Raw genomic sequence first — 11,161 nt, 5'->3', positions numbered from 1 at the left:
ATTACAGAACGAGTAAAGAGACTTGCCGGTAACGAGATTGAACTATGTATTGAGATACCGACGATCGAATCTCGGGCAAGTAACATAACGATGACAAAGGGAACAACGTATGTTGTTATGCGGTTTGACCGATAAAGATCTTTCTAGAATATGTAGGAACCAATATGAGCATCCAGGTTCCGCTATTGGTTATTGACCGGAGATGAGTCTCGGTCATGTCTACATAGTTCTCGAACCCGTAGGGTCCGCACGCTTAACGTTCGATGACGATCGGTATTATGAGTTTATGTGTTTTGATGTACCGAAGGCAGTTCGGAGTCCCAGATGTGATCATGGACATGACGAGGAGTCTCGAAATGGTCAAGACATAAAGATCGATATATTGGAAGGCTCTGTTTGGACACCGGAATGGTTCCGGATGAGTTCGGGCATTTTCCAGAGTACCGGGAGGTTACCGGAACCCCCCAGGGAGTCAATGGGCCTTAGTGGAAGAGAGGAGGAGGCGGCCAGGTGGAGGGCGCGCCCCCCCAAGCCCAATCCGAATTGGGGTGGGGGGGCGGCCCCCCTTTCCTTCCCTCCCTCTCCCTCTTCCTCCTTCTCCTACTCCAACTAGGAAGGGGGGAAACCTACTCAACCTACTCCTACTGGGAGTAGGACTCCCCCCTTGGGCGCGCCCTATGAGGGTCGGCCCTCTCCTCCTCCCTCCTGTATATACGGGGGAGGGGGGCACCCCATAGACACACAAGTTGATTGTTTAGCCGTGTGCGGTGCCCCCCTCCACAGAATTCCACCTCGGTCATATCGTTGTAGTGCTTAGGCGAAGCCCTGCGTCAGTAACTTCATCGTCACCGTCATCACGCCATCGTGCTGATGAAAATCTCCCTCGGCCTCAACTGGATCAAGAGCACGATGGACGTCACAGAGCTGAACGTGTGCAGATCGCGGAGGTGTCGCGCGTTCGCTACTTGGTCGGTTGGATCACGAAGACGTTCGACTACATCAACCGCGTTTCATGACGCTACCGCTTTCGGTCTACGAGGGTACGTAGACATACTCTCCCCCTCTTGTTGCTATGCATCTCCTAGATAGATCTTGCGTGATCGTAGGAATTTTTTTGAAATACTGCGTTCCCCAACAATTCCTGACAACTTGGATCGACCTGATGGGATCAATATCCTCGATGGTAAGTTCTACCTAGGATATGTTGGATATGCATGCCGACCTGGTGTTCTTTCACCCTTCAATAAAACTAGGTACAATCTCAACAAGTACTAAACTAGGAACTATCCTTGGATTGCTGCCAAAATTTTCAATCTCAGACAATCTAGCCTTAAAGTTACGGTTGAGAGGGCATTTGGTGATTTGAAGAATATATTTGAGATCTTGTATCGGAAGGCATTTTACCATCTCCTCACACAAGCTAAGCTTGTTCTTGCATGTTGCATTCTCCATAACTGGATCTTAGAATGAGGTTATGATGAGTTTGTATTGGAGGAGGAGGATGTGATGACAGATGATGTTGATGACTCTGGCCATGATGTGGAGGCACAAAACAGTGAAGCTTGGAGTAACAAAATGTGGGAGTCGGCTGACGCAATGTGGTCTAACAGAGATAACACAAGGATCCAAAGAAGAAGAAGATGATGATGAAAAAGAAGCTGAAGAAGATCACGATGGTGAACTCCCCCTAGTTCAACATTGATGATTTTCCCCTGTTGAGCCATATGAAAGTTAATTCATACTACCATGTGTTAGGCAGGACGAACTGCCATTTGTTTAGGACTAAAACGATGTTAATCTGGTATTGCCTATGTACTCTATTGTGCGGTAAGGTCACCACTATGAGAAGGGGTAACCACAACATTAGTTTATGCAACAACCAAACATTATGTTTTGCACCTTCACAACCATGACCCCTAACTGCTGTCAACCAAACGACATGCATCAAACGACCTGGTAATGCAATACAAGCAACCAAACCATGTGCAAAACATGGTTTATAATCTCTATTTACTCAGCCGGACCGAGCTGAGCCACTTATGCAAATAGGCCAATATTGATGCATGTAAAATTTTGAGTCTTACTAACTTTGCTAGTTATAAGGATTAAATGCAACTTTGGTGTGGAAGTGATAATAGCAACAAAAAAAATCAGATTGTAAACGGAACTGAAAAAACGTTGACCCGGTTGAAAACAATAAGGCTAAATAGTTTGGGATCCATAGTTTCACTGGTGACATCTCTCCATAAAAGATAAAATGGTATGGCGAACAAATTACAATTGCATATCAATTAAATTACATTTTTTATGATTATGATCATACATGGCATGATTGCATATAAGCATCACGTATGGACATCTATAGATTGTTAATCCAACAACACATATGACTAATACTCCATCCCATGACCGCTACCCAATATGCAATTCAATTTCAAAGTATTAAGTAAAACATAGTATTTCATTATGTATGATGATGTGATGTAGATAGTATATTGTCTTCACCCTACGATTAAAGAACAACTACCCAACTGATCATAAAGTGACAAATTCATCACACTACAACAAACACCATAAATATTACACCATATGAAAAACAATCATGTAGGGCAGCTCATGTGATCATTGTATTGAAGAACATGTCATAGATTGTCATCCAACTCACGGACGAAGATGGTGGCAACAAGGTTGATGTAGATGGCCATCGTGATGAATTCCTTCTCCATCAGAGTACCATAAAAAGGACTCCAGATTGGATCGCGGCAGAACAGAGAGGTTCAACGAAGAAAATTTCATAAACTATTTTCAGGGTTTCCAGGTCAATACAAAAGCATAGGTGCTAAGAGACAGTGTAGGGAAAGCCTATGGGGCTCATGTGACTACCCCATGTCCGTGTGTTGTGGGAACGTGGGGTCCATGGGGGGCACTCTCATGGCTTTGGTGCTGCCTGAAAGCTTTTGGACTTGAAACTTTTATTTCTATTTTTCTTGATTTTTTGGGCTCCATAAAATTGATTATGCTGAAAAGTCTAAACAACAACTGACACTAGGCACCAGATTAATAAATTAGTCTAAAAATAATATAAATTGGTGCCCAAACTATGTCAATATGGTATACTTGTAGCATGCAGCGAGCAAAAATTATGTGTACGTCTAGGACGTGTATCATCACTACACACGAAGAAGACAGAGCATGAGAATGTTGTGGAATGGCCGAAGCATCCCGAATTGTGATTTAGGGAGTGTCAGTGACCTTCTTCCCTTGTCAATCTCCGTCGCATGTGTGATGGCGATCTTCGTTGTTCAAAGCTTTGGAGGGCAACCGGTTCTTTTCGTGACTCGACTGCCTGCTTGTGCATGCACGATCTTTACTTGCGTGGCATCTCACATCAAGACCATGCAACATATGTAGTTGCTGGAATCAAGAAAAGTGGCGTCGAGAACACAAAGATGACTTTGATTTGGTGGTGTTTCTCGAGTACCCAGTTCCAAGCTCCATGATGAAGCCCCTAGGTCTAACCATAATTGGTTATACCTAAAAATTGCTATGTTTTTGCACCATTACCTTGCTGAAGGCATCGGTTAGATTTGCTTGGACTTGAAAACCTAAGATCTTGCCTTCGGTGGTTGGATCCAATAACGACGGTGTTTGAGCGTCGTTCCTTTCCTGAAAACGTTGTTGTTGGAGAACCTTCCTCATTGTTGTTGTGATGTAAAAGGTGGTAGGTGCGGATATGATTGTTGCTGTAGTTTATTGATCGTTATTTTGATGGCTTCGGATTCCCCCCCCCCCCCTCCTCCCCCCCTCTCTTCATCTATGCATAACTTTGGTCTTGCATGACTTTGCTCTTTATCAACGTGTTTTATGTGTATCAATGTTCACTCTGTGTATCCCAGAAGTTTTACAGAGACTGGATGTATACTCATTGTCATGCTTCATTTTATCTCAATTAATTATAAAAAAATATGATTTTTTTAATTACTGCGTGGGATACGTTAGTGGATGGATCACCAGGAGGAAATCCAGAGGAGAGCTCGATTCTGGCATTGGCACCGGTGCATTGCGGGAAGCAAGGCATCCCTCCAGGCTCGAGGACTGCCACGTGGTGCGCGACCATATCGTGGGAAGAGGGGCGGCGATCGACGTCCCATGGATGCCGTGTGCCGCGGCCGGTGGCCGACGACGGACGCGCGCGAAGAGAGGAAAACCGCGACGGAGAAGAGCCCGCTTGTCAAGGCAAGGAAAGGTATCAGTATCGCCGACCGACCGAGCGTCCGCAACGTACCAGTCCCGATCGATCCATCGATCGCTTGCTTCTCCTGCGCAGGCGTGCCCGGCCCTTCCCGCCAAGCAATTCCTCCCCCCTCGCCGCACTCCACCCCACCCACGCGCACCCCAGCACGCATATATATTGCACGCACAGCCCATCGATTTACATCATCAGCTTCAGCCATCGACCCTCCTCATCCGCACTCGCCTTACGAGACTCCTTCAGAGCAGCTCGCGCCACCTTTCGTCAGCCAGCTAGCCATGGCCGCCGCACGGACCTACGCCGACTTCGTGCCGTCCCACGACCTCGTCGAGGACGCCGCCAAGCAGACCCTCGTCGTCAACCTCCCCGGTACGCCCGCACGCATGCACGCATCCCTCTGCTTCCGTTCTTACCCCCATGGTGTATTTCCACTGACCGACGCGTGTGTGATCGATTCCTACGTGCAGGGTTCAAGAAGGAGCACCTGAGGGTCCAGATCGACAACTACGGCCGGCTGAGGGTCAGCGGCGAGCGGCAGCTCGAGGGCGGCCAGTGGAGCCGGTTCCGCAAGGAGTTCCAGGTCCCCGAGGGCTGCGACGCCGGCGGCATCCGCGCCAGGTTCGAGAAGGACGGCGTCCTCCACGTCATCATGCCCAGGCTCACGCCCCTCCAGGACGACCCAACGGCCGCGGCAGACCACGAGGCGGAAGCTGCGCGGCACGCCGCTGCCGCAGAAGAGAAGAAGCGCCACGAGGAGATGGAGGAGGAGGACGCGAGGAGGCGTCGTGCGGGTGACGAGGACGACTACGCCAGCGACGAAGGCGAGGGCGCACACCACCAGGCGGCGTCTGCCGGTGGGCAGGCGTACGGCTTCGCCCGGGACCGCAGCAGGAGCGGGATGGTGAGGGCGCTCCTCCTCGCCGTGGCGGTGGCCTTGGTCGGCGCTGCTGGCCTGTATGCTCGCTACAGGTGGATGGACCCGTCGGCTGAGACTGCGCCGGCAGATGGTGCCCTCTCTGACTATTGATCACCAACACCATAAGCATTCGTTCACACCGCTGAAGATAAGATCATTCGGGGGAAAAACAAGTGGCCAAGATACGGGACTACAAGAGCTGCCTGAAATACTACGTGTAAATACGATCTCACTACTGTAATTAACTTATACACATTCAATTGGTGGTTCTACTTGTACATATATTGTCAAAACATGAAAAGACTGGCCTTGAAGTACATGCTGAAAATGTGTTTCTCCGAGTGTACTTTGTACAACGCATCCGGTTCAAAAATATATTTTTTATAACTAGCTTGACGCGAGATGCAAGGTTTTTTTTAGGGGACGCGAGATGCAAGATTTGTTTTTTTAAGTGGCAGATGCATATTTTCTTTAAATGCTTTAAATGCACATATTTCAAGAACTTAATTTTCTTGATTTTCTTTTAAATCTTCACTGTGAATTTGAAAAAGGAACTAAAGTAGTGCAATTTTTTGTTAGCGTTACTTAAAAAAACCTTGATAGTGTTCAAATGTAATGTACGTGACATTTAAACAAAATGTTCATTTGCTTAAAAAATATGTTTGACATTTAAAGAAAATATAATATAAAAAAATCCGCATAATTTTAAAAAGGTTCAGTACAATTAAAAAAATATATGTGACATTTTAAAAGAATGTTCACACTTTTCAAAAATATGTTGCTGATATTTCTGAAAAATGTTTATACATGTAAAAATATGTTTCTGAGTTTAAAAAAAATTCATGCCATTCAGAAAAATGTTCAACATGTATTTGCAAAATATTTAACATGTATTAAAAAATGTTTAAAACATTGATTTAAATGTAAATCTTACGTTTCAAAAATGTTCAACATGTATCAAAAAGATGTTCCACAAGTATAAGAGAAATGTACAATGTGTATTAAGAAATAGACGTGTGTTGAAAAAAATTGTAAAATGAGGTATGGTTGGACCCTGTTGGTCCGTTGATGGGGAGCAAGGAGTTTGTCAACCCAATGTGCTTAGAGGCTACAATTTTGTTATCTCGCTCTAGTGGCTCCTTTCAAACCAACGATGTGCTTTCTACTACACATACGATTCTCAATGCAGGGAGCTGATTGATTTCAACACGGAACACATGATGGGAGCCTTTGGCATGCCTACCGTTGATGTTGTATCTTAGATTGAGGTGAGCAGTGTTGCTGAAGTGACACGTGTTGATGCTCCTCCGTTATCTACGGAGGAATTTCTTAGCAAGGTTACTAGGACTGTCCCCTGCCCTCTGCTTAGGACCCCCAATGTCTTTGCACGGGGAGAAGGACAGTGCCTCTTGCTCTAGGCGACATAGCAGGAGTCTGAAAAAGAAGAATTCGTGTGCAACATCCCGCCGGCCAGACGCGCGGAGCATAGGTTGTTGGAGGCTTTTGGTGAGTTGTCAGAGGTGAGCAAAGTGAAGAGCGTAGAGCAAAAGATGAAAGCCTATCTAGACATGTACAAAAACCGCTTTCGCCGCAAGTGATCGCTGCGTTGAATACTTTGGCAGGCATCACCGGGAAGTTGTCTGGACCTTACAAGAAATTTCATGCATGATAATGTCAGCTAATGATGCTTCTGGTCAAAGGCGGAGGCAAACCTTGATCTGGATGAGATCCGTTGAGTGAGTGATGGTCTATTCGGTTGCACTTGAGCCACACCTACTTTTGGGCCTTGGCGCTCTTGTGTCCGGCTTAGACGATGTCTCTTTGAACTTGTGTAGTTGTGTCCTGTCCTTATCTCAAGCTCTAGTGTTTTTTTCTTCATTTTCCGGGTTTTCACTTAATTTTCTCTAATTAATGTTAGGTTTTCGGATTTGGTTTCATTGTAAACTGGAACATCTCTCTTCTTGGTAATGAATTGCAGAAACCCCTTGCCCTTGCACAAGGCTCTTAAAAATAAAAAATAAAGAAAACTGGTGAAGAAATGCAGAAAAACCAAAGAAAAAAACCGACAAAACAAACAAAAGAAACAAACTGAAAACCGAAAATAAAGAACCAAATGGAAAACAGAAAAAAAATAGAGGAAAACACAAACTCAAGATGCTGAACAAAAAAAAATGGCATACTTGCGAAAGAAAAGGTTTGCCAGCATAGTCATGATTCAGAACTAATTATGTCGATGCTATGGACATAAAAGTTCTAGCTCCAAATGCGGATACATATAATCTTGACCAGCTGAGCACAACTTGTGGTTGAATGATTAGGAGACAGTGATATCCCCAACTTCATCAGGGTTTAAATCCTAAACTTCACGTTGGTGATCGTATTATTCCTGCCTTTATTTCAGGATTTCGGCGATATTCGTTTAATGGGAGAAGACCTTCTCGTTGACTGCGAGACGTCTTTGGTGATTTCGTAAAATCTCAAAATGATATGCCGACTCAGTCTTTTGGAGGTGTTTATACGGATAGGGTGTGTGTGCGCGCGTGCGTTCAGAGGGATGACTGTATGCTCGTGTATGTGAACGACTTCAATTGTATTGTGTTAAAAAAACTACAAATTCCATGAATGCACCTGTGGCAGAAAACCCAGGCGAAGATACAACGCCGGAAGTCCACGACACAAGGTAAACCGACTATCTCGATCGATTGCTTGCTTCTCTGACGCATGCAAGCGTGCCCCTTTCCGCGAAGCAATGCCTCCCCCCTCGCTTGACTCCACCCACCCACGCACGATTAATCCCCAGCTCGTATATATTGCACGCAGAACACATCGATTTACTCCATCAGCTTCATCAAATCCATCCTCACGAGCAGCTCGCACCACCTTTGTGATCACCTTCTTCGCCCGTTCACCGTCCGAGCTCTGCAAGCGGCGCCGTCAGCTAGCCATGGCCGCCGCACGGACGTACGTCGACTTCGTGCCGTCGCACGACCTCGTCGAGGACAGAGGGAAGCATACCCTCGTCGTCAACCTCCCAGGTGCGAATGCGTTCAGCTGCTTCTGTTCTTTGAGCCACATGGGCTGAATTTCCACTGACCGACGCGACGCCTGTTCTGATGCGGGTGTGCAACGCAGGGTTCAAGAAGGAGCACCTGAGGGTGCAGATCGACAACTACGGCCGGCTGAGGGTCAGCGGCGAGCGGCAGCTCGAGGGCGGCCAGTGGAGCCGGTTCCGCAAGGAGTTCCAGGTCCCCGAGGGCTGCGACGCCGGCGGCATCCGCGCCAGGTTCGAGAAGGACGGCGTCCTCAACGTCACCATGCCCAGGCTCACGCCCCTCGAGGACGACCCAAAGGCCGCGGCGGACGCTGCCGCCGACGCAGAAGCTGCGCGGCTCGCCGCCGCCGACGCAGAAGAGAAGAAGCGCCGGGATGAGATGGAGGAGGACGCGAGAAAGCGTCATGCGGGTGACGAGGAAGAACACGCCAGCGGCGAAGGCGAAGACGCACACCACCAGGCCGTCCAGGCGGCGTCTGCCGGCCGGCAGGCGTACGGCTTCGCCAGGGACCGGAGCAGGAGCGGGATGGTGCGGGCACTCCTCCTCGCCGTGGCGGTGGCCTTGGTCGGCGCTGCTGGCCTGTATGCTCGCTACAGGTGGATGGATCCGTCGGCTGAGAGTGAGACGGCGCCGGCAGATGGTGCTATCGTCAGCCTCTTTGACTACTGATCACAAACACCATCCAGAATCCAGATAAGATCATTCGAGAAAAACAGTGGCGAAGATACGAGACTACAAGAGCCGTCGTCTGAAATACTTGTGAATATAGTGTATATGATCTCAGTACTGTAACTTACACAATCAATCGGTGCTTGTACATATGGGCATAGTACTATCTTGTCAAAACAAGAAAAGGATCAGATCTGCCTGGAATTACGTGCTGAAAATGTGTTTGTTCTGTGCACGGAAGAATTTGAAAACAATCTACGAATAACGATTAGTAACTGATCTGTGCACGGAAGAATTTGAAAACAATCTACGAATAAGGATTCAATCCGGTAGTGGTAGGGTTAGGATAATTTAGGGTTTGTCTCCATTTATGCTTCTTCGTAACATTGGGAGGCGTGTGAAAGATGGTGTGTCCCAAGATTTGATTCTTCGGGTCTTGCATTTTCTTTTTCGTGTTTGTTTCATTCGTGTTGTTGTACGGAACATATAGGTTGTACGTCTTGGTCTTTCGGCTACAGTTCTGATTGGACAATCTTGCACTCGTAGGGGGGCTGGATATGAAAAAATTTAGAAGTCCTCTCAGACATCTTTTTCTTTGTGGCGACAATTTGCTACCCAGATTGCAGTTATTGTAAAATGACACTCGATTGATAAAATTGTAGATGCTTCAATTTGAATTTGTATTGAGAGAAAAATTACACCTACGGAATAGGTTATTGGGTTAGTGGGTTGCATGCATAGATTAAAATCATGGGAGAATGAGTTTAGAGGGAGAAACACTGGCAACGAAATTATAGGAAATCGGCGTGATCTCGCTCGATTTTAGGAGGGAGGCAAATCGCACGGCAGATTCTAAACCATGATAGCGCCGCTATAGCTGCCATTTCGACAACGATTTTAATCTATAGTTACATGCCAATCCTACTTGCGGAGAAAAGGTCCATACCCTAGAGAAAGGAATCAATGAGAGGACATATACAAATGTGTGTAAAAACCCACGGAGCGCAGATCCCATAGAAATAAAATATTTGAAAAACATCACCGGTAGGAAAAGGGCCTATAGTCCCGGTTCAAGGATCGGTACTAATGCCCTGACCCTTTAGTCCCGGTTCAATCCAGAACCGGGACTAAAGGCCCTCCATGTGGCCGGTCCACCTTTAGTACCGGTTGGTAACCGGTATTAAAGGAAATTTCTGAATTATTTTAACCTCTAATCTCTAATCACCCCTCATCACTGATCAATTTAATCTCTAATCACCCCTCATCATTCCAAATCATCTAACTTCCCGGACGGTCACCCATCCTCCCACTCCCCCAGCCTGAGCACGCTTAACTTCCGGGTTCTATTCTCCCTCGTTTCCAAGTCCGCACTCGTTGTTTTCCTGACAATAGTAAGATGTCAATCCTATTAACCCTCAGGAGTTTAGCTTGAGCATGAAGTCACACATTTCACTGTTTGAGTTTGAAACTATTGTTCTAAAAAACAATAATTTTTTAGTAACACTAATATTTCTTGAATAAGTAGTTTGACCATTGTTTGACCAGATTTGACCAAAATTCAAAAAAGCTGAAATAATTATTTAATAACACTAATATTCTTGAATAATTATTTAGTAACACTAATACTTCTTGAATAAGTAGTTTGACCATAGTTTGACCAGATTTAATGAAAATTTAAAAAAACTGAAATTTGAGCATAACTTTTTTTCCTTTTGGAATTTGAGGATTCTACAAATTTGCAAACAGGCCGTAGGCGGTCTCCATCGGATGTAACTTTTCGAGTAGATGATTTTTCATATAAAAAAACTTTTTAATCCGAGTTCGTATGCAAAAGTTATGCCCATTTTACAAATTCCAGAGAGATTTTGTAAATAAAGTCGAAATTCATATTTGTAAATTTTCCCAACAACTAGACCACATATCAAATGGGAAACTTATTTTATTTTATTTTTTTGACATTTCCATCATTTTCTTTTGTTTTTTCTAAAATTGAAAAGGCAGTCCACGGGGGGGGGGGTTTGAGAATGGGATCTTTAGTACCAGTTCGTGCCATGAACCGGTACTAATGTCTGAAAGCCCATTAGTCCCGGTTGGTGGCACCAACCGGGACTAGAGGTCTAACCTTTAGTACCGGTTGGTGCCACCAACCGGGACTAATGGGCATCGCACCCTTTAGTCCCGGTTCGTGGCACGAACCGGGACTAAAGGGCCCAGGTGAACCGGGACTAATGCATTAGTCTCGGTTGGTGGCACCAACCGGGACTAGAGGTC

At 46.0% G+C, this 11,161-nt stretch overlaps 2 protein-coding genes across 2 annotated transcripts; both read left to right on the top strand.

Annotated features, from left to right (window-relative positions):
• Positions 1-4,442: 4,442 nt before the first annotated feature.
• On the top strand, positions 4,443-5,487 carry LOC125554153 (uncharacterized). Its single transcript, XM_048717750.2, has 2 exons — positions 4,443-4,621; positions 4,720-5,487. The coding sequence occupies exons 1-2, from the start codon at positions 4,531-4,533 to the stop codon at positions 5,277-5,279; spliced, it is 651 nt and encodes a 216-aa protein (XP_048573707.2). The 5' UTR covers positions 4,443-4,530; the 3' UTR covers positions 5,280-5,487.
• A 2,504-nt stretch (positions 5,488-7,991) lies between these two features.
• Positions 7,992-9,125, top strand: LOC125554163 (uncharacterized). Its single transcript, XM_048717760.2, has 2 exons — positions 7,992-8,203; positions 8,301-9,125. The coding sequence occupies exons 1-2, from the start codon at positions 8,113-8,115 to the stop codon at positions 8,888-8,890; spliced, it is 681 nt and encodes a 226-aa protein (XP_048573717.2). The 5' UTR covers positions 7,992-8,112; the 3' UTR covers positions 8,891-9,125.
• Positions 9,126-11,161: the final 2,036 nt, after the last annotated feature.

Source organism: Triticum urartu, chromosome 4A (assembly GCF_056163025.1).
Source record: "Triticum urartu cultivar PI428250 chromosome 4A, HENAU_Tu73, whole genome shotgun sequence".
Taxonomy (NCBI): domain Eukaryota; kingdom Viridiplantae; phylum Streptophyta; class Magnoliopsida; order Poales; family Poaceae; genus Triticum; species Triticum urartu.
Note: the sequence above shows the minus strand (reverse complement) of the source record. Positions and strands in the feature narration are given on the sequence as shown.